The sequence below is a fragment of the Syngnathus scovelli genome, chromosome 21 (genome assembly GCF_024217435.2).
Source record: "Syngnathus scovelli strain Florida chromosome 21, RoL_Ssco_1.2, whole genome shotgun sequence".
Taxonomy (NCBI): Eukaryota; Metazoa; Chordata; class Actinopteri; order Syngnathiformes; family Syngnathidae; genus Syngnathus; species Syngnathus scovelli.
This window is the reverse complement of record NC_090867.1, coordinates 3,523,429-3,545,568: the sequence shown is the minus strand read 5'-3', so window position 1 is coordinate 3,545,568 and position 22,140 is coordinate 3,523,429. Positions and strand designations below refer to the sequence as shown.

Genomic DNA, 22,140 nt, shown 5'->3' with positions numbered 1-22,140 from the left:
ACCGCCCCCCTGTCAATAGCGCCCATTGTCCACCGTAATCTTGAAACCCTTCACCACCTTCGGGTCGGGTTTCACAGCGTAGCGGATCACAAAGAAGCTTTCAAAGAGAAGGAAGGGGGCCTCGTAGCATCCAAGGCGCCCCAAACCTTTGCACTTGGTGCTATACTGCGGCGGTTGGTAAAAAAAAAGTGGCATCAAACACATCTATTCTATACAAATCGGGATATTATGAGAAAAGGCTTTGTCATTTGAGGAGAATGAAGTTGAAAACAGCCAGAATCAAATCATAAAATGACAAGTAAAAAAAGTGGAAAAATTACTTTGAGAGTTCTGCTGCAATAACATACCGCCCACCTTCACCCCCTCGCCCCAGGACAACTTCCTCACTGCCGAGATAAGACAAGATGGGAAGCGAGCCGGGGTATCCGACTTTCAAAGAGCTCGCCGGGGGACACTTTGGGACGGAGATTCGTCCACATGAAAAAGCCGAGCCGGCCAGATTAGGGCGTTTGATCCGGCTAAGCTCCTCATTAAGGCCGAGCCAAGACGCCAGTGCCGAGCCTGTCGAGCCGGGGGTGACAAAGCCACATTTGTCTGCCTCCTCGCGTCAAGAAATGAGACGGCGAGATACACGCACTACCAGATTAGCAGGCGATAAGTCGCCAGGGAGGCCGCAAAAAAAATACAAAAAAAAGGAAAAACATGAGGACAGATAATATCACGAGAAAGAATTACTGTCATTCAATGAGAATAAAGTCAAACTCTCACGGGAATGAAATGGTCATCTGCTATTTTTTAAATGAGAATAAAGCACTTAAGTCATAACATGCAGAGAACAAAAGTTTTAATTTTATGCGAAAAAATACAGTTTAGTAAATAGGAAATAAGTTGTCATTTTCTAAGACTCAAGTCAAAGTATTCTGAAAAGAAGTCATCATAGGAAAAGAAATAACACAAAGTCGTTCAAGAACAAAGTCCGAACTTGACAAGTCCAAATCTTGTGAGGAAAAACTGACAAGGACTATGGTGAGAAAAGCTCAAAGAGAAAGTAAGTTTGATGAGCAACTAAGTAAGTTCCATCTGCTAAGACTGTAAACAATCAAAACCCTGGCAAAGGTTTGGGCAGCAAGTTAGTACACCGCCGGGACGGTGTCAAGTCACGCTGCGCCACATTGCATCTGCCTCCCACGCCTTTACCATTTAAGTCAAGGTTTGTCAAATCACACGCCATTCAAACAGAGACTCGAGTCCACGTGCCGGCGCGCTTCCCCTCAAAGGAAATGCCCTCGGAAAGGAAGTTCCGGACGGAGGTTCTGCTGCTGCCAGCGCCAGCGCAGCCGGGCCAGCTGGTCCGGCGAGGCGCGGTCCGGCGGGTTCTTGAACTCGCAGAAGCTCAGCCGGTTGAGGACGTCATAGACTCCCGCCCTGGAGGCCACCTGCCGACGAGACCACACGGGACCTCGATGAATCCAAGGACACAAAAATGTTGGGGCCGTTTATGTGGCCTTGCATCACTGCAATGTAGCACGTAGCTTTATTTTTCTTCTTCTGGAACAGCCCCTTGAGATGAGGAGCCAACACAAGGACAAAAAACCTCTGCCATACTAGTAACCCCAAGGAAATGTATGCTCAGTACATTGCGGATCCAAAAGGAGCATAATCCCCACAATCAGCGAGGGCTAAAACAAAAGGCCCGTGCCAAACAGAGCAGCGTGTGCAAGATTAAGCGAGAAGATGTACGCGTCATACATCAACATGCAGCCAACTGATTGGTTTTAGACATTGAAACAAATATGCGACGCATGCAGGCACAAACTGTACATCAGACAGAAGAAAGTCAAAGTACAAACTGGGAAAGAAAAATGTTTGGAGGGTGCTTAGAAGCACATGGTAGCAGGAACAAACACAATATATTGGATGAGATTAAAAGAAGTCACATGAAAAATGTTGTCCCCCCAAAAAAATGGGCATAGAAGCAAAGAAGGGCGATGGATTTCTTTTTCTCTTCAAGCATAGAATGGTTTGATGCAAGTTAAAATGGATGAGTGATGGAAAGAATGGGATAGATGCAAGTGAGTGAGGAAAATGATTCCAATCAATCTATTTAAAAAGCGCGGCGTCCAATTTCACCCTTGAAGAAAAAAATCTCTGACAGAGCATACCATAAGATTTCTTAGTAGGAAAAAGTTCATCTTGATAAAACTAATTCTGAATTTTGTTTGTATGAATTTGTGAGACGTCTTTCATTAAATAAATTATGTGATAAACACACTGTGGCATTCAAAACAGATTGTTGGGCGAGTCAATAATAACCATGGGGAAAGTTAAAGGCTCCGTAGAAGAGCCCTGGGGTACACTCACCATCTCAGACAGAACTTCCCCCAAAATATGACTTCACAAATCCTAACCCGCCAATGTGCGAGTGTCCATAACTATTGTTAAAATTGCAACAAAAAATTTTGAGTTCACCTTTATGAGCCGCAGGACAGTGCATGGGGCCACAAAATACAATCTTGCCCCCATGTCATGCATGGGGCTTCATATGTCAGAGAATTCATGTGTGTCACCACCATGTGACTGTGAATAATGGGCTCCTGCCTTCAGGGCTGCTATTAAATTAGAGCCAGGCCATGTTGGGGGCCGGCCAGTCACCGGCCATCAAAGAGAGCAGCTTGCGTAACAATGTGTGTCTGTGTGGCGATGAAGACCCCCCGCCGCCACCCCTGACACTTGGGACTTGTCATGGACGATCCCGCCACGGTCACTGGTGACAGGCTAACGATCATGCCCGTGAGCCATTTAGCCGTGATTGGTTGGGGAAGGCGCCAGGCTCAGCAGCATGTAGGCCACTCCACACGTTGGCCACGCTGATGACAGCTCAGGGTGACAGAAAGTTAAGCGTTGCCTAAGCTTTTATTTTTATTTTTTCCCCAGGGGCTGGCTGCCAAGCTGGCTGGCTGCCACTGTGTTGACCATCAGTGAAAATGAAGATCCGCTGAGCTTTAGGTTCATTTTTAAAATGTGCTACAGCGTGGCTTCCCGATGAAGGCGACGTCCGTAAATGTCACGGTAATGTCACCTAGATGAGGTCTCGCGCTCGTCTGTTCTCCCTTCACTCAATGACATTGGGAAGGATTGTCGAGACGGACCCCTGCGGTGACACCAATGGTGCTGTTGTTTGCAAAGGAAGGAAATGTTTCATGGTATCCTTTCCTTTGTCACGTGTCACTTTTGAACAGAGCGGGGAGAACGGGAAGGCTTTGCTACGCAATCTTCCGTGCGGGTTCTCAACGTGAGCGAGCACATTTTTTGAGACGCCGAGCGCGTATTTAATATTCATAACAGGAAGGATATGCCTCCATTGAGCGAGTACATTTTTCTGACAACTGTTTTCTCACTGATTATTCCATTCCATTTTGGAATTCCGCCCTGCTTTCATTCCGCCCCAACAAGGACAAAAAGGCGGCGGAGATTTTCAGCCGCCGAATTTCAAACATTCTTTTGCTGTGGCCCGCGTTTCCCGGGGACTTTCTGGCAGAATCACAACAAAGAGCTCGTATTTGTTGGTCCGCTTTCCCCACTTTGAATAAATAAAGACCCATGCACATTCGCCGTTTGGCATATGCAATATGCAATATTGACTTAGGTCATTGAGGTTTTTTTATGTCGAGGAAGAGTTTACCCACTGCCCCCCCCTCCCCTCCATGTGAACTAACAACAATGGCAATTACCTGCTCCATCCAGAGCGCAAAGGAGCGCTGCCAGGAGTCCTTCTTCTCCAGGTGCAGGTAAGTGTTGAAGAGGATGAGGTAAATGTAGCGCTCCATATACTGGAGGCTCTTCAGCAGGAGCTGATGGCACTCCTTCTTCGATTTGCCACCTTTGATCTGGGGAAAAACAAAGCCTCGTTTGCAAACATGGTTTTCTCTCCAATGAGACAAATTTGGCATTTTCAAATAGCGCATCTGAGAAGCAAGAGCAAAATCCACGGCTATACTGAATTAGGATGTGGAGGCGAGGGGGATATCTTTTGACAGCATTGTCAAAAATCCATCTCTGTTCCATTGTTAAGCAAATCAGGGGTGGAGGAATCCAGTCAGACTTGATTTGAATTTGCAGACTGAAGTTTGCAGTTTTCGCAGGGCAGACATTTTTGGAGCCTTATTTGTAGAACAAGAAACAATCAAACTTGCAGCTAACATTTGACAAAACAGATATCATCTGGCTTCAGGAGCGAGCAGCCGCCGCCTCCATGCTAATGGCTTCTACAGATTGCGCTCATCTGTCTTTTTCCAGCCACATCGTCACTGTGAAATCACCCGCAAGTGGAGGTGGATTTCTTGGAGCTGGCTGGCTGGCTGGAAACCGCATCGTGTAGAAGAGCAGCAAATTAATGCAAGTCTGTACTCTTGCGGTTACGACTCTGTTAAGTCTCGTGCGTCATGACCCCCGGGAGAATGCATAGCTTGAATGTTGGCTCAAACGCTGCACAAAAAGAAAAAATCCTCATGATGACTTGTGTGTGTGTGTATCATGGATGCATTTTCAATGTCTGGACAAAGAGCAAAAGGGTCTGGAGAGTGGACTGCTGCCTGCAAATTCCTCTTTTTCGCCATCGGTATTCAATTCCCGCAGGTACTCGCTGTATCAGAATTGCAGGCTTAAGGAAGGCCTCAGGCAAAAGCAGCCTCCCCCCACCCCCTTCTTGTACCTGAAGGACAAGGAAGTGCAAGCAAGTGAAAGAGCGCCTCGGGAACAGCTTGGAAAATCATCAGTTGGGACCCTCGCGATGCACGCAATTCATTTCGTTTACGTGCATCTTTAGTCCTCGTGCAAATTCGGCAGCTAAACAAAATGTTTGAATAAGTTCCGACGTGCTTCTTGTGTCAATTGGACAGAAAACAGAAGTGCGCGAGGACGACTAAAAGCTCACCCTGGGGCGCTGCGGAAGGTCGGGCCAAAGGGCAGACTGGGTTGTTTAGGCTGGACGTGTGCACACACGTCAAGGCGAGCGCGGCACTTTGCAAAGTCGGCAGGAGGGCGAGGACGTGAGCTCGATCGCTCACAATTGGGACGAAAGAACAATGAGACAGCTACTGCAAGACTTTGGACAAGAGTCAGTCCCGGGGTGTTTTTAGTTTGTGGCAAATGTCAAGTTCCTTCGCATTAAAGTCATCCCACAGACAGTGGCACGTAATGTTAAAGAGCTAAGAAAACGTGCACGTTCCTGGGAAGCATTCGACTCTGCTTGCACTCCCATCCTCCATCTTTCCAGGAGACGTCTCCCGGATTCCCCTTGGAGAACCCGCTCACAAGGCCTTCTTCCCTTTCCCCAAATATTTTTCCATCCCCCGTGCAAACCGCTGGGGCCCGTCTTTTTGGACACACTGCGATCTGCCCTCGTTCGTCCTTAATTTGTGTATTTCAGGAGCCAGCCAAGCGGGGGAGAGGCATGAGATGTGTGGCAAGACCCACGTGATGAGAAAATACGCATATGCATTCTTTCACGTGCCGTGTAACTGTGGACATTGAAGCCTCCATCGATTGCCTATTGAGCAACTTGTAATTTTTTTCTGTTGAACTTAACTAGTCTCAGAAAGAAAAAAAAAGTGCCTATGCATGTCAGTTTTGTCAGTCGCGTGTGAAAAACGTTTGACTGACATGATGGAAGACAGACAAAAGTGATGCCAGTGTCAAAGTCATCGGTGAAATGGCAATGTCGACGATCACGGGCAACCAATGACCGCGATTGGCCTCCTGAGTGCCACATGTGCCCCATGCGGGGGTTACGGCTGGTTGGCAGTGCAGAGATTTACAGCAAAGCCCCTTGAGTGGGCCCCTCTGAAGCTTTCGGGTCTCAGAGTAAAAATGCATCTTTTCCAACCACTGGCAAAGTGGAGGAGGTGGGCTGGGAGGCGGAGTGCGGTTTCCCTCTCTTCCGCCAACATCTGGCACTGTTTAGCACCTGGCCTGCCTCTGCTTCCAAGCAAAGAGGAAAAGGGGGGAGGGGCAGTGCCATCGCATGTCCTCCGGACAAATCCGGCCTCATCTCGACTCGGATTTGAACTCTGCTAGCTCATTTGTGTCAGCAGCAAAGTCCAAGATAAATACAGTTGCAGAGATTTAATTGGCTTCAACCTACGTATTTTATAGTCGAATAATTGATTGAACCATCCAAGTCTGAAATTAGACCAGCTCACCATTCGACCACGCTGGCTTCGATGAATCATTCCATTCAGCATCTCACACCCCGCTGTCCCTTTCCTATCGACTCTGAAAATGAAAGTTGCAAGCAGTTGACCTTTGCGAGCGCCGCAGAGGATCCTTTTCCACGCAAAATCGCCGAGTGACAGACATTGGCCGAAGACAATAAGGGCCATTGACGGCCTGCCGAGCGGGTCCGGGTGCCTCCGACCTCTGCAGCAGCAGCTGATGGTGCGCGGAGGCGCAATGATGACATTGTTCCAAAAAGCATAAAGCAGAGCTTGTCTGCCATAAGCTCCTTTTGTTCTCCTTCAGCTTTGTTAGCTTGGAATAAGAAAAACGGTCGGAACCAAACGGGAGTACAAATCTTCGCCGATTGTTAATCGAGACTTGCATTTTGTCAGGGCATTTTCTTTACAACAAGCAAGAAAGCAACAGATGAGCTATCTGAAAATCCTGTGACGGATATTGAGGAACATTTCATTTCCTCCGCTGCTTCTCTTGGCTCCAATTCATCCAAGTGGCTCCCATTAAATTACATCATGATCAATTTTTCCACGCTCGGCCACTCGTGCCTACATTCCTCTCATTCATGTGAGGTAGGGGGGAAAAAAGGAGCACAGCAGGCTCCCCGGCCCCCTCTCGGGGGCACCAACGGTGAGTGCACTCGCGTTTGAGAAATATTTGAGTTTATTTTGAATGTTGTGACGGATGGACTGTGCACGTCTGGAAGTTCCTTTTGAGGTGTCAAGTGCGGCCCCCCACCTGTCTGTAGGTGCAGATGATGATCTCTCTCAGGTGGTAGTGCATGGGCGTCATGGTCTCAGACACAGAGTCCAGGGCCATGTCCACCTCCCGCTTCATCCGGTGGCCGTCGGGGAGCAGACGCACCAGCTGCATCACCACCTGTCAAGAAAAAACAATGATAACGTCTTACACCAGGGATGGGGGGAGGGGGGCGTTTTGAAGCACTCTGGAGGACCATTCAAAGGCGAACGTGACTTTGGGGTCATCTTGTGGCAACTTGAGGCAACTGCACAAAACTTTGGGGGGGGGGTGACAAAATATGTTGTTCCATGGCAACCGGCCACACTTCCAGAAGCTGTATTCAAGATTAATTGCTTTCATCAAGGCACAGCAGAAAGTAAACACTCAGGGAAATTATCTTTTTCCCCAATGTGTTACCGCATCAACACAGAAATAATCATAGAGACCAAAAAAACAAAACAAAAATAAAGTGGACTTCTTTTGTGTTTGGACTAAAACTAAGTAAAACTACTTTGGAAAAGTTGACATGGAAAGATGGGGGGGAAAAAAGGTATATGTATATATATTTAATGTATTTTTACATGTGACTATCCAGACATTTATTATCAGCTGGGGAAAAAAGTGTGTGTCTGACAACCTACCTGAAATTCCCCTTTGGTATACTTGGCATCAGGGACACTCACGATTTCGTCTTCGGGAAACTCTGGAAAGCCCTGCGGGCAACAAGAAACGGCCGTCTTGGTCCAATTCATCGTGCGGTCAGGTGAGAGCGAGCGGCGTGCCGTACGTTGAAGTGCCACAGAGTGAGCACGGACAGCACCATGGCCGTGGTGGTCCTGCCTTTGCCGTTGGAGCAGTTGAAGACGAAGGCCGAGCGCGAGTCCTCGGCCAGCGAGCTCTTCATGGCGTCCAGAAGCTTGTCAAAATCCTGCATGATCGTTGAGTAACTCGGTTTGTCAAAGGGGTTTTGTGGATCAAAGTGTTAGCAGCTACCTCCTCTTGAGGGGCGGCGCAGTCGGGCAGAGGGATGCGCTTGTAGCTGAGGGCTGGCGTGGCCTTCTTGTGCTGCACCAAGACCTCTTGTGCCGTCAGGACGCTCTTGAACATCTTCATCTGCTTCTCCTGCTCCAGAGTCACCTCTAACCACTTCTGGGCTCGCAAGATCTCGTCCTTCAGGGACGCCTCCAGCTTCTAAGGTCCAGAACAAGTGAGTTGGCATATGCAGCAATGTTATTCCCTGAAAATGTTTCCTCCTGACCTCAATGACGAGCGGGTCTGACGCCGGGACGGCAATGTGCTGATCCAAGCGCGAGGGCTCCCTGGGGGTGAAGATCTGCCCGTTGGCTTCGACAAGCAGCTCCTCCTGCAGGTTGACCCACAGAACGCGGCTGTGCTTGCGCTTTTCGTCCATCAGGTGAGCCAGCACGGCTCCAGCCGCCTGCGCACACACGCACGAAAAAAACAAGAACTTTTGTTTCGAGCGGGGAATCAACGGGAAAAATACAGCAATCAAGAATAGACAATTTGTTCAAAAGGAAAAAATAAAAAGTAAAGTTGGGGCGGGGTTTGCGCCCCACCTCGGACGTGGGCTGCGCCATTCCGTACACGGGCATCTTGGACACGCGTCTGAAGTTGAGCGCCTTCATCTCCTTGGCGGTGCTCAGGACGTCGGGTGCTAAATACTCGCCAGCCACCTGCACAACAAACAAACGTGCAGTTTCATGGTCAACTGGAAAAAAAAACCCTCCCGTATTTATTCTAATTATCGCCCAGGGCGATAATTAGAGAAGGTTTATGTCCAACATGGGGGGTGGGCGATTAATAGAGAACACTTTTTGTCCGATCGCCAGCGGGTACTGAAATGGGCGATAATGTGTATTTTCCTTATGTAGTATGCAATACCTGCATCTCACTGGTGTTCTTAACACTAGAACAGCGGCTGTTTTGATCTACCTCTAACAGCGGGGTGCGTCAATTGACGCTCCATCGATGCGACACGTTACCGTCGCACATCACATGTTGCGCACGTCATGTTATTGCGATCGTCTTGTTCGAGCGCACGCCCCAATAACGTAATTGAGTGAGGACATTGTAGCTGAGTGACGAGTGTAATTCTATCGTAGTTTATGGAGAAAAACTATTTAAAAGGGACATTCAACGTGCTGTCAAATCAGTCATATTTAAACTTGCGCAATGACGTCGGCACGCAGTCGGGGAGGAAAACTTAAGTTTTGGGGGGAAGTTTTAGCAGCATGGGCGATAATTAGAGGTATCAATGTTTTTTATTCATGTCATCGCTAACACACACTGGGCAATTAATAAAATATGGGCGATAATTAGAATAAATACGGTAAATATAAAAAAAAAAAGACTTTTTAATGTAAAATTATTTTTTCTAAGACATTTCTCGCGTTAAATAATTATTTGAAAAATGCTTATTTTGGGGAAATATTCCCCAATAGTCCCTCAGCGGAGGCTCACCAGTACACGGGCTCCTCTGGTGACCAGCTCGGGCGACGCCGATAACTCAGAAAGGTCCATCCGGGCCAGCAGGCGGTAGAGCCAAGTGTGGCGGCACATCCACTGGCTGAAGTTGGAAACGAAGGCCTGGGGATACTGCAATGGCGACACGCGGCTTTAGCGACCGGCCGGGAGTGAGCGAGCGCTCGTTGAAGACACCCACCTGTTCGTGGAGGTATGCGTTAAACACAATCAGGTAGAAGTAGCGCTCCAAGCTCTGCCGGGTTCTGCTGAGGAAGTACTCTTTGGTGCTATTTCCCTGACATGCAACACAGGAAGAACATTTGTCAGGCTTCATTCTCAATTTAAAAAAATCTAATGCAGCTAATTTAATTTTTATTTTGCCTTGGTTGTGAATGTACAATTCACCAAGGAGGAGACTCCCAGGTAGGAACAGAGAAAAGCACCAACCTGGCTCTGATAATCATCTCCGAGGCCCTCCAGCTTACTTTTGTTCTCGTATATTGCTTCTTTGATGTTGTGCATTTGCGAACACAGCTCAATGGCCTGGTCCACCTGATGACGCAAACACACAGAGGCGTCACCGTTGCACCATCCCTGAATTGAATCCGGTGAGAGGAATTCACCTCTTCGAGAATTTGCTGTCCATTTGGCAGCCTGGCAACCAGAGACTGGATGATGCGGAAAACCGGTCTGGCCTCCGGAAGGGCCTCCGCCGGCTCCACAATTCTACAAGGACACAATTGTAGTATGACAATAAAAAGTTTACGTTTTCAACAAATACGGACTAATAATGGCTAATGAGCCCTTACGGAGACGGGGGACGCATGTTGCCCTGGAGGCGGTTGATGGCCAGGGCGCCCAGGATCATGGCCAAGTTGGTGCGGCCGACGCCCACCTGGCAGCTGAAGAGCAGCGCGGGCGGCATGGGTGACGTGTCGCGTTGCAGGGACAAGCAGGGACTCTCCTGGGAGGGCGACAGATAGATAGACGAAGGGACGACAATAGTTATCGAACCTGACTAATGCTTAACAAGGCTAGTTGGGCTCACCCTGAGGATGTTGACAAAAGCATCAAAGTCTTCTTCCAAAGGCGCTCCTTCGACAGGTAGCGGTAATCTGTAATAGCTGCAAAGAAGACGAGCACAAATGCGGTTAGCGGTTGCCGAGCGACGGCCGAAGAAGAGCGGCGAGCACCTGTAGGCCGGCATGGTGAACACGGGCCGCTTGTAAACCTCCTCCGTCACGTGGATGTCCTCCTCGCATGTGATCGTCATCTTCTGAGGCTCACCTTTCAGGTACTCAATGTCGTTGTAGACGTAGTAGATGTTTTCGTTCAGCTTGGCAAAGTCGTGCAGCTAACAGAAAGGACGAAAGATAAAAAGAGCACTTTACGACTATACAAAAAAAAACAACGTTGACTGACAGGGGGAGGTGACCTTAAATGCTTTGTTTTTTTTAACAAAAATTCAATTTCCAATTTCAATATTTTTCTTTACCTCTGTTTCACTTGTAATTTTGTTTTGTTTAGTTTTTAACACGTGTCATCATGCCAAACAAAAGAAGCCAAGCCCAAGTCCAAGTCACCTCCTTCCTGATGGTAAGCTCCAGCATTTCCACCGGCTCCTCCTTTTCCAGTCCGTGGAGATTCTCATGGAGGTTCTCCTTCCTCCTGGGAGTGTACGGGACAAAGTCGTCGCCCTTGTGCAGGAAGACCACCGGCTCTTCTCGCACGCAGACAAAAACAACCTCCTGGCAGGCCGGGGAAACAAAGGACAAGAAACATCAGAGGAGCAGAATTCAAACGCCACCTACATGCTCCAAAAGCACCAAAGACCTCATGTCCTTGCGTTTGGAGCATCTGCAAGACCCGCTTGAATCCGTTCAGGCTGGGCTGACCCATCCCGTAGAGCGGGTACGATCCCTTCACCCTCCGGACGTTGGGCGCTCCGAAGGAGCCAGTCGTGCTGAGGACGTCCACTTTGCTGTAGACGTCCTGCACCATGAAGAACTCACCCTGGCAGAAAAGGGCACAATAAACACACGTCCTTCCCACTCGGCTCTCCAGAGGTGTGCTTGTGAGTGTGAATGGTTCAGAATTGGAACTTAAGCAGAATAGAAGCTGGATGAAAAGAGTCAAAATAGCATAAAAGCTCCGCTGTTTCTTCGCGTCACTTCATTTCTTGGTGGTGTTTGGTGGTGCGCTATGAAATTTCCCATCAAAATTGTGCCATGTTGGCAAACAGTTGTCTAGTGTCTGCTGCTATCTAGTGGTTTCTCATTTCAAACTGCAGCAAAAAGGACATGGCTTTTGCTTTATTGGCAAGGAAATCCATCACAACGGTCAAATGCGCCATCGTCGTCATTCACATTGGCACTGATGCCCAAGAGATTACAGGGTAGGAAACGCGTTAATTGGTGTCAAGTGCTTGGTTTTGAATGTGCGCAAAAATGCTATTTATGTCACTGCTTGCATGCTGGGAGGATTTTTTTTTTTTCTTATCAGAGAGCAGTTTGGACAAACAATTGCATATCTTTTGAGGTTGAAAATAACAAAAGACAATTGCCATCTTTGATGGGTGGATAAAAAGCAAACTGCAAGTGCGAAAAGATGCCATGAAAGATCAAGTATCAAGGTGAGCAAGCAAGTGAGTGAGGGGGCACATCAAAATCCTGAGAAAAGCGACACCACGCCTTCCTGATACAATCCACCCCCATTGCCTCATAAAACGCCGCATGACAATGTGCTTGCGCCACGCTGCATGCCTTTCCATATGTGTGTGTGTGTGTGTGTGTGTGTGTGTGTGTGTGTGTGTGTGTGTGTGTGTGTGTGTGTGCGTGTGTATGTGGTTCCTGCGTAGTACCTGCACCAGGTAATGCTCGGGCATGGCGTCCGATAGCCGTCCCACTTTGTAGTTGCTCTTGTGGATGTCATCGTGAATCTGAAATTCCTGCTTGCAGTTATACCTGCACATACATACACACACGCACACACACACACACGCACGCACACACACACACACACAGCGGCAGCATGGTGTGAGGAGTCAATTCAATTACCAGTCAACGTTTACAAAGCCTACACTGACAAATGAGATGACCCAGGGGGAAGGGGTGGGGTGGGGTGGTGTCTAGGCTCTCAAAATCCTTCCGTGGTGATCAAAGGGGATCGAAAGCCAATCCACAGAAGACGTATTCGAGGAGGAACTTACGTGATGAGCACGGGTGCGACCTTGTTGGTGATAATGGACTTGGCCTTGTTGTTGTGCACGCCGGCGGTGTGAAAGGGGCTCATGCCGAGCGACGGCCTGCCGTCGGCCATCCCGTTGCTGAGGACACTTTCAAGCGGCGACGGCGGCGGAGCTGCGCTGGCAGTCGTACCCATGCTCCGCCCGTGGCTGCGGGGCACAAAGCAAGCACACTCACAAACAGGAAGTACAACTATTGACACCAAAAAAAAAAAAAAAGAAAAGAAAATGCCCAAAGCCTGATCCTGTGGACAGGCGTAGTGTTCAGCAAAACAGGATTTACATCAAATTATCGGTTTGGCTTCGATTTAACTCTGGAAACTGCACTTTGGTGTGACCAATTTTTTTTATTTTTTTACATTCTTCAGGCCATAGCGTGCAACCGCGGATTGAAAGCAAAACCGATGGAGTCTATCAACAAGAGGGACATGGGCGGACGTGTCTGTGAGGTCTACTTTTGGACGAAGGCTCGAGACTGGATGTGAAGTCGAGTGCTGGGTGAGCCGCCGCTGCTCTCCTCTGTTGTTTTCTGAGCCAAGTGGACCTTCAAGTTCACAAGAAACCCCTTTTCCCTAAGGTATGGTCCCAATTCCCAGAAATAGTCCCATCCTCAAGTAAATATTTCAGTCCACCAGTTCCATAATGGCAAGTCAAGTAATGCCAAATATAGCCAAATCTATTTGAATCCTCACCACATACCAAAAGCATCTCCAGCCTCTAATTTAGATTTAGCCTACCGCAAGTACAAAAAAAGCAAACAAGCCAAAGCCTTTGCAAAGTTCGTCCTCCAGCCCACGCGGGACGACGGACAGCCACCAATGCCCCGTCCATCCGTCCCTTTCACAAAAAGACGAAAAGGAAGACAGCACGGTGGAGCAGTGCATCTGGTGGCCAGATGGCTAACGCCCAAGTCACGTTGGCTGTACGAGACCTTGCTCCCAGCAGCCATCATTTCATTTAAATACATAAACACAGACACTGGCTATTTTGAAAGGACATGAAGAATACACCCCACCCACCCCAAGAAAACTCAGCTGTGCGGCGAGCCGTACTCTGGATGCCTGCCCCTTTTGAATGCAAAGCGCGCTACGGGTGGAAGAAAACCATGGCGACCGACCCGACGCTCCTGCCAGTGCGGGCCCATTCAGGGGAGGCCCATTGAAATTCCACCGGCGTCCCGACCTCGGCGTGCCATCGTCTTGGGGACAAAAGTGGCGTGAGGCAGGAAGGAGCCTGCAGCTGCAGGATGCATCTGGCTGTCGCCGGCCCGAGAAAGGATGCCCTGCTTCTACGGACAGAAACGTGGAACAGTTTGGGACGTCTCCCAAATTTTTTGCCATTTGAAACGAGCGCATTTCAAATTGCCGAAGGCATGACACCATTCGAGAGGAGGCGCACCTTGAGAGGAAGCTTTGCAACATCCTCTTTGAGGTTGCGCACACGTGTCAGCGCAGGACATTGCCACTTCCTGCGCTCCAAAATGGATGCGGCAGGGAAATGAGCTCAGACTTCCTCTGTACCGTAGAGAACCCTTCAATGCATTGTTCCCAAGTTCTGGGCATCAAAACGCTATTTTGCAAACAAATTCGATTGCTTGGCAGAAAGAGGAAAAAGTGTGCTAGTACTATGAACATGAGCAATCCTGCGGTCACGCTTCCGCCCAGTGACAAGCGACTAAAAAAAAGATTTTGCAGTTCTACATTTTAAACGGTCGTCTGTAATTTATTTCAGTGGAAGACTGAGTTGCAGTCATTCCAGGTTTTTGGCCCCCTCGACCGACTGCAACATTCTGCGCGCAACAGCCACCGCCTGCGGTCGGCGAGGTTTAAGCCGTACGTTGGCTTGTCTCGACTCGAGCGAGTTGGCGCAGGATGGCCACATCGGACCCAAGATGGAATGTGACTTGGGGCAAGTTACAGCCCAGGCTGGTCAGCAAGGGCAGATCGACAGTCGGCTCTGTAAATATTGGGACACAAAGACGATTCCCGTGCAACATTTCAACGTCAGAGACAAAGACGAAAAAATTTATTGTTTTCACGCTGTTTTCAAATAACTACTACCAACCCATTTGACCCAAAAGTTGACCCGTCGCTGCATGACACCGTCAGGAACTTCTATGAGTCAGATCTTCAGTTTGAGTGAGGCCTGTGTCGGGGATGAAGTACCTAACGCTCAGCTCCTGAGTCCACCGTTGGAGAAACGATGACAACAACGCCTCAGTTGCCGTCCCCAAAAAACGTCGGTCTCAGTCGCACATCTCGGCTGGCGTCCCTTCGATGCGCGCAAATCAATCAGTACGCGCCCGCTCACGGCACGCCAGGCAGGTCAGGATGCCGTCCCGCATCCCGTCAACGGCAATTTTTTTTTTTTTTCTGTTCTACCGTGCAGGCAGTGCAACGCGGCGAGGAGCAAGCATGCGCCGCAGTGTAAAAAGAGGATGCGGGGGCGGAGCCGGACGCGCGGCTTACTCATCGCCTCCTTCGCTGTCGTCCAATGGCGACAAGCACAGCCTTCTGGCGACACGCTGTCTCCCACACGCACTTGTGCGCCACAGACCCTTTAACAAGACTCTCCAGACACCATTGAAGCAGTGGCTCACAAACTTGTCTTGGTTTCATAGGGAGGAACTGAGGAGAACCCTGAGCACTTTTTTTGCCATCCCTGAATGAAACCATCAGACAGCAGGCAAACGAGACAGGGTCTGACGACCGCATGCGGAGGACATCACGTAAGCCAAAGTGGCTACGAGGGTCTAATCAGTCCATTCATTAACGCTTAACACGTGCCGAGCGGCAGGCAAACAGCACTCACAGCTGAGCAAATAAGTCGGCTTTAAGCCGCTGCCCCAAACTGGCTGGGATTCGTTGATCATGCCAGGAGGGGCCCGTTTCAGCTGCAGATGTTTGGAAACAACACTTGAAGTTCTCTTTGTCCTTTTTCAAACAGCTGTGCCACCAAAGACGAGGGCGTGGGAACGCTTGTTTCCATACCCAGAGCACAACAAGCACAGTATGTGCCCTCTCGTGGCAGGGCACTTAATTCTTCTGCCTCGTCCTCGCTGGCATGGGAATATGGACGTTGGACAAATTAAACAATATTGCTCGATGTGAGGCGACAGCAAATTCCTACTAAGATTTTTGCTAAATTTGCATGGAAGTTCAACTGGAGTATTTTGGAACTATTCTAGACAAAAGACAATTATTCAAAACACAGAAGAGGCGCTGGGTTGACGGTGGGGGGCGTGGCAATATGGTTTTAATTATTTTTTTTCTATCATTATCCTTGATCATTATTGAATTTGGTTTGGTTTATGTATGTATATACTGATTTATTATATATTTTATGCTCTTCATTTTTCCCAATGCTGGTGAGTGGGGTTGGGGTGCCCCAAAACACATGGGTGTCCTCCTTTATCCGCACTTTAGTGACAAGAAAACGCTGTGGGTTGTTTCTTTTGAACGGTTCTAAACAACTTGAGTTAACTGGGAAAGGCTAAAGTTAGCATCTTCGTGGCGAGACACGAAAACGACGGAGGACGAGGAGAGAAATGAGCCGCAGCCCACGAAACCAAGCGCTTACCCCCATCAAAAAACTTTGAACAAGACGCGAACTCACTATTGCAGCTTCGAGAGGCGACAAAAAGGGTCCAAAAACGAGCCGTTCGGGGGTCGAGGGGAACCGGGAACAGGATGGAGCCGGTGGCTCCCTTTTCTCTCGTCACGCTGCCGCCCCCCTTCTTTCTCGGGGAGTTGGACAAGAGCTTCCACAAGGGATAATGGCGTCGAACTGCGCATGTGCAAAAAAGCCAGGGGAGAAAAGTCTGATTAACGACAACTTCAAGCAAAATATTAACTTCATTACATTATAACGCATGCTTGCAATGCTGAAAGAAGAAGAAAAGCGGTTATTTAAATGTTCGGCACATATTGAAATAGTGGGGAAAGAACATCAACGAAACGTGAACTGCAATTTTTCAAGAAAAGTACCTGTAATAATTTGTTTTGTCCACTGGAGGGCGCACGAACAACAACTTAACTGTGAAATTGGAAACAAAAACATTGAATCAACAAATTCTCAGTAGCTATTATGATCAACATTTGTGATTGTTTGTAAAATTATTTGCAAAAATACATTATAAGTTATTTGTTTGTATATAACTGCATGTAATTGATCACAATTAATTAATAATACAGTGGAAAGGGAACCGGTGGTTGCTTATAAACACGCACCCCGGCTCGCCCAGGCGCCTTCATTCGCAGCTGAATGGCTGCTGAGCTGTCAGGTAGCACGTCTTGAGGACGCATGTCAACTTCCTTTAATGTTCTCAGCTACTTGTGGAACATGAAAGGAGGGAAGGTATGAGGAGGAAGAGGAGGTGCAGAGGGGGCTGTCGGGGGTATATAAGACACCCCTGGAGATGTGGGCCAAAATTGTTATTGCTCTCGGAGGCCGACATGCGCTCATTGCGAGCCTCCCCGCTGTTGCCGGTACTCCTCCTCCTCCTCCAGCAGTACCAGCCGACCCGGGCATTCCACCTGCAGCACGGCCGCCACGGAGCTGGGATGGGCGTCGTACGGGAGCGCGGAGGAGCCGCCACCGCCGGAGGAAGCGGAACATCGGGAGCGCATCACCTGCCCACCTACATGGTGCACCTCTACCGCAACTTCAAGGCCAACGCGACGGATGCGGCGGAACAAGATGCGGAGAAGCGCGCGGACACAGTGAGGAGTTTGATGGCGAAAGGTACTACTTTTGCAGAAATTTTGGCTGACATTCCTGCAAAGGGCAGGGCGTTGCGTGAGGGTGTGGATGGGGTGTGGGAGGGGATGCCAGACGAGCGGAGCGGCTGCAATCCACATCCCACTCGGGGTGAGGATCAGCCTAATTCTCAAAGCAAACCTCGCGCACTCCCTCTCTCGCTTTTTTTTTTTTTTTTTTTTGCTGCACCATGTTGATTGCGCATCTCGCCAGACGCGCCCCCTCCTGCTCAAATCTCTACTCCACAACTTACCTTAGTTGTTTTTTTCCCTCCCTTTTCACACTTGCCCTGATTAGATTAGCAGAGGGGATTTGATACCTTGGCCTTGGCACCCATTTCGCTGTTAGGTGTCAAGCGCTTGTACTTGTTTGGCTGAGGAGGAAATGCAAAAGGCCATCCCGCCCGCCGTCATGGAAAACGGCCGGCTGGGTTTGCGTTGCACGCTTGGCCAATTTGGGGGCTGTTTGCTTTGAGTGGATTAAGTTGATCATGTGATGCTCAAATCTTGAAGACGCTCTTTCAACTTAATGTCAACCATATCTTGAATAATAATAGCGCACCCCCACTCCAAATTTGCATCCCTTGTGGCTCCAAGGCACACGCGCCAAATTCAATTGCCAAATTCCTCCACTTTAAAAAAGTAAGGAACTCACGCTGGTGGCACATGACCTGCGGTCGACTATCCGTTTTGTGTCTGGCTTCCCACCAGGGTTGGCGTACAGACACGGACAGTGGGCGGTCACATTTGACCTCCGCGACCTGCTGCCCGACAAGCAGATCCAGGCGGCCGAGCTGAGAATCCAGCTCCCCCCGGGCGCCCCCGACACGCAGGTGGCCGTGTACCACCAGCGTGGCCCCGCGTGCCACCCGGCCGCAGGCGTCTGCCGACGAGAGCCGCAGCGGGTGGGGCTGTTGGGCCCGTCCTCCCTGCTCTCCTCCTCCGGCGGCTGGAGGGTCTTCAACATGACGTGGCCCCTGCTTGCCTGGCTGCGGCATAAATCCCCGGTTGTGGTTCGGCGCCGCAAACGGGCGAGAAGTGAGGCAGAGGCGGTGCCCCCTGAGCTCGCCCACCGAGCCTTGTTGGTGATCTTCTCACACACGGGCTCCGACGGAAACCCCAAAGCCAAAGCCAGCTTGCTTCACACGGCCCGGCGCTCCAAATTTTTGAGTCCGGCCGAGGTTGGGCGGCCAAAGAGGCGCAGGAGCAAGCGGGGTCACGGCAAGCGGACGAGCGGCGCCCCCGGACGGGGGCTCGACGATGGCCTGTGCCGCAGAGTGGATCTGCACGTGGATTTTAATGACATCGGCTGGGGGTCCTGGATAATCTTCCCCAAAAGGTACAACGCTTACCGCTGTGAGGGTTCCTGCCCGGGACCCTTAGGCGCCCACCTCAACCCGACCAATCACGCCTACATGCAGGTCAGTGGGAAACATGGTAACGCACGGGAACAAAGTCAATTGGGGTGACCAATTTGGCGCGGTCTTTAGCATAGCATGGCTGTATCCATCCATTTAACTGATGGCCGCCCTCCTCGTGCCCTCACCCTCTCTCTCTCCCCTCACAGAGCTTACTCAAACATTACCACCCCAGCCGAGTGGTCCCGCCGTGCTGCGCCCCCACCAAGATGAGCCCACTGAGCATGCTCTATTACGAGAATGGCAAGATGCTCCTCCGGCATCATGAGGACATGATGGTGGACGAGTGTGGCTGCCAGTGAGCGCCAAGGAAACAGACCTAAAAAAAAAAAAAACACTTAAAAGCGAAAAAGGGGGCCCTCTTTTTCTTTCACCATGCACTGTATGATATGTAAATTCATGTATATTTATTGTGAAGAATTAAAAATGCCCATATTTATGTTTATTTTGAGATGCTGTCCAATGGTAAAACTTCATTTTGCTACTCTTAGGAGTCCTTAGTATGTTTGTGAGAAAATAATACTAAGCATCTGGTTCCTTCCAGGTGAGTGATAACTGCTAGTTGAACTGAAATCAACTAAAATGTGTTGTGTGTGTTATTGAAAGCTTACAGTCATTTTTCGTCTCACTCTGTCTCTGTAAAATGACACAAAAGGCTTTGTTTACTTTGAGAACGACGAGCTTTTGCCAACCTGAAGTGCGCGTGACCACACGTCATGATCAAAAGCTCACAACACAAAGGAGAGAAAAAGGTCGACTTTTCGTCGACAATGAGTTGTGCAGCATCAAAACAAAAACATTGGACAGAGGAGGGAAATCTAGCAAATGCTGTGGGCCTATGCAATACATTTCACTGACTGACCAAATATGTACCATGCGGTCAGAGCGACAGCAAGTAGGCTTAAGTAACTTAGAAAAGTGGACCAACACCAACAGGTAAGACGAATTTTATTGAAACTGCAGCAGGAAGATTCAAAAATATTTTTATTTTCTTGGCGTTATATTTCAAACATACCACCCCGCAGATTTTTTTAAATTTTCATTTTTACACCTTTTATGTTTAATTTTGCATATGAAATAATTTTGCACATCTGGCTGCCATTATAATGCGCAGTTTTGACGCTCAAGAGATTAAAACTGAGCCGAAACTTTAAATTTAGTATATATTATTGTCTTCACATGTTTTTTTTTATCGTTACAAGGCCTCGGTGGGTTAAAAATTTTTTTTTCATATTTGATGTTGAATTTGAGCGTACGCTTGACTGCAATTAGCTTACGCAGTTTTGACGCTCACGAGAAGCCGCTTTTCACATGTAGCTGCTTTTTTATAATAGTTGCCCAGCTTTTAAATTAAACATATAATATCAGAATAGTAAACTTTGATGCGTTATTAGTCAAATTTTCTTGCGATCTGGTCACCACTCAGTTTATTTGTGTTCTCAAATTTGCTAAAAATAGCACACACCAAACTTGTCAGGTGAGCTATCATTAGCTACCGGCCGGCTAACTTCCGGCACGGAACAAAATAGTAACGGTAAGTTCATCTTTCCTCCACTTTAAACTACAAATAAACGTGAAATAACTCATATGCTGCCACTATATAGTTCAACTTGGTGTTAATGAGCGTCTATAATGCGACTGTCACGAAGTAATTCGGGTTCCACTGGAATGTGTGGTGTTTGCCACACGAGATCATGTCATTCATACATGAGAATGGGATCTTACCTTGACTAAAATGCCCCTGCATTGTTTTGTGTTTGTTAAACTCTTTCTTTTCGTTAAGCGACTATGTATGTTTAGTGGTTACATATTTAGTCATTGTATTTACGACGACAGATGGTTCGGCACACAACCAGGTCCAACAGTGTTAGCGCCCGCTATCGACCATCAGGAAAATGCACTTCCGCTTTGGGAGTACTCACTTTCGGGATGGTAAAAAAAAAGACAAAATAAGTTAAGATAGTGTTTATTGCTGGCTTTCTTGGAAAATACATTTTATCATATTAAAAAATACTACATGGTCAAAATTGTCATTTGTATTTTCAGAAAACATGTTCATCCATCTAGTGAAATTCAAAAAATGAATTTTACCTGAGATAAAAATTATATGAAAATGACCCCTAAGTTATATTTCTGTGATGTATAATTAAATGGAACATGACCTGCCATAGGCGCATCACAAAATGGCAGAGGCGGTGGTTAACGTAGCCCGGAGGATTAACGCGACCGTCGAGGAGGGACGAGATCACCTGGGTATGATTTTATTTTTTTAAATTGTATTTGTTTTGGGTGTCGTTTGTTTATATGTGAACCTGCAGGTAGCAGTGGGGGATGCCATTTCTTTCTTCCAGGAATCACCATTTCAAGTCTTTTTGCTCTCTTTGCAGACCTGTCCAACAGCAAGCTCATCTCATTCCCAGACGGCGTTTTCAAGGTTCTCAGCAGTGTGTCGGAGAACATCCGAGTCATCACCCTGGCCGATAATGAGATGAAGGCCATTAGCAGCAAATTCTTTTCCACCTTCACTCAACTGAGAGGTGCCTAATTCACAGTCAAATGTTGCAAGGAAGCAGTTCCCTTGATTGACACACACATTTTTCAGAGCTAGACCTGCACGGAAACGTTCTCAGCAAACTGCCCGACTCAGTGGAGGAAATGCGGCACTTGACCAGCATCAACTTGGCCAACAACAATTTTTCGGCGTTCCCCGAGAAGCTCACGCAAATCGCCACGCTGCAGAGGATCAACCTCGAGTGGAACAACATCTCTGGTATTGACACTTACATACAAACAAGCGCAAAACGTCCACTATCATCATGCTAACATGGGCTAACAAATAGCATCAGTGGTGTGGCTTTATGCAACTTTGATATACACAAACTAACAATACTCACAGACATATATTCTTTAGCCTCTTCTTGTTTGAACCCACAGAAATCCCCATGGAGAAGTTGTCGGCCATGCCGGCACTGGAGTGGCTCAACGTGCAGTCCAACCCTCTGGATGCAAACACTCAAGCTGCTCTCAGGTCTCCGCACAAGTTTGACATTTTAGCGCAAAGGGAGTCGTGAACGACTTCGTCACGTATGTGCTGCATGGTGTGCGCCTTGAAGAAAAGAAAAAAAAATCTCCCTTCGATCCTTTAGTTTGCTTGGAACTGAGGAGCCTCTGTACTTGAAGATTGAACCCAGTGCCAATATAAAACCACATTGACCTCCATTTGACATGTTGGGTTTTTCTCTGAATTAAGAAACACCCCCCCCCC

At 48.4% G+C, this 22,140-nt stretch overlaps 3 protein-coding genes across 8 annotated transcripts; 2 read left to right on the top strand and 1 right to left on the bottom strand.

The window, feature by feature from the left end:
- Window positions 1-827: 827 nt before the first annotated feature.
- On the bottom strand, window positions 828-16,706 carry pald1a (phosphatase domain containing paladin 1a). Of its 5 annotated transcripts, none has more exons than XR_007489184.2 (21): window positions 16,687-16,704; window positions 16,316-16,486; window positions 12,665-12,850; window positions 12,317-12,419; window positions 11,290-11,469; window positions 11,040-11,204; window positions 10,650-10,810; window positions 10,505-10,580; window positions 10,266-10,420; window positions 10,080-10,182; window positions 9,904-10,008; window positions 9,656-9,751; window positions 9,454-9,588; window positions 8,550-8,666; window positions 8,231-8,410; window positions 7,966-8,163; window positions 7,760-7,900; window positions 7,614-7,685; window positions 6,970-7,110; window positions 6,201-6,273; window positions 3,738-3,887 (listed from the first exon to the last, which is right to left on the bottom strand). XR_007489184.2 is itself a non-coding variant. In XM_049758744.2 (20 exons), the coding sequence occupies exons 2-20, from the start codon at window positions 12,835-12,837 to the stop codon at window positions 1,272-1,274; spliced, it is 2,622 nt and encodes an 873-aa protein (XP_049614701.1). In that variant the 5' UTR covers window positions 12,838-12,850; window positions 16,316-16,486; the 3' UTR covers window positions 828-1,271. The 5 variants fall into 5 exon arrangements, 3 of the variants coding, with proteins under 3 accessions (XP_049614701.1, XP_049614702.1, XP_049614703.1); XR_007489183.2 differs by lacking the exon at window positions 6,201-6,273 and adding an exon at window positions 4,320-4,485 and having other exon boundaries at window positions 3,753-3,887; window positions 16,687-16,706; XM_049758744.2 differs by lacking the exons at window positions 6,201-6,273; window positions 16,687-16,704 and adding an exon at window positions 828-1,436 and having other exon boundaries at window positions 3,732-3,887.
- Window positions 16,707-16,947: 241 nt separating this feature from the next.
- ndr2 (nodal-related 2) lies at window positions 16,948-19,557 on the top strand. Its single transcript, XM_049758751.1, has 3 exons — window positions 16,948-17,443; window positions 18,169-18,878; window positions 19,025-19,557. The coding sequence occupies exons 1-3, from the start codon at window positions 17,059-17,061 to the stop codon at window positions 19,175-19,177; spliced, it is 1,248 nt and encodes a 415-aa protein (XP_049614708.1). The 5' UTR covers window positions 16,948-17,058; the 3' UTR covers window positions 19,178-19,557.
- A 109-nt stretch (window positions 19,558-19,666) lies between these two features.
- On the top strand, window positions 19,667-22,094 carry lrrc20 (leucine rich repeat containing 20). Of its 2 annotated transcripts, none has more exons than XM_049758754.1 (5): window positions 19,667-19,811; window positions 21,047-21,128; window positions 21,263-21,412; window positions 21,478-21,645; window positions 21,810-22,094. In XM_049758754.1, the coding sequence occupies exons 2-5, from the start codon at window positions 21,059-21,061 to the stop codon at window positions 21,944-21,946; spliced, it is 525 nt and encodes a 174-aa protein (XP_049614711.1). In that variant the 5' UTR covers window positions 19,667-19,811; window positions 21,047-21,058; the 3' UTR covers window positions 21,947-22,094. The 2 variants fall into 2 exon arrangements, with proteins under 2 accessions (XP_049614711.1, XP_049614710.1); XM_049758753.2 differs by lacking the exon at window positions 19,667-19,811 and adding an exon at window positions 20,151-20,409.
- The last annotated feature ends 46 nt before the right edge of the window (window positions 22,095-22,140 follow it).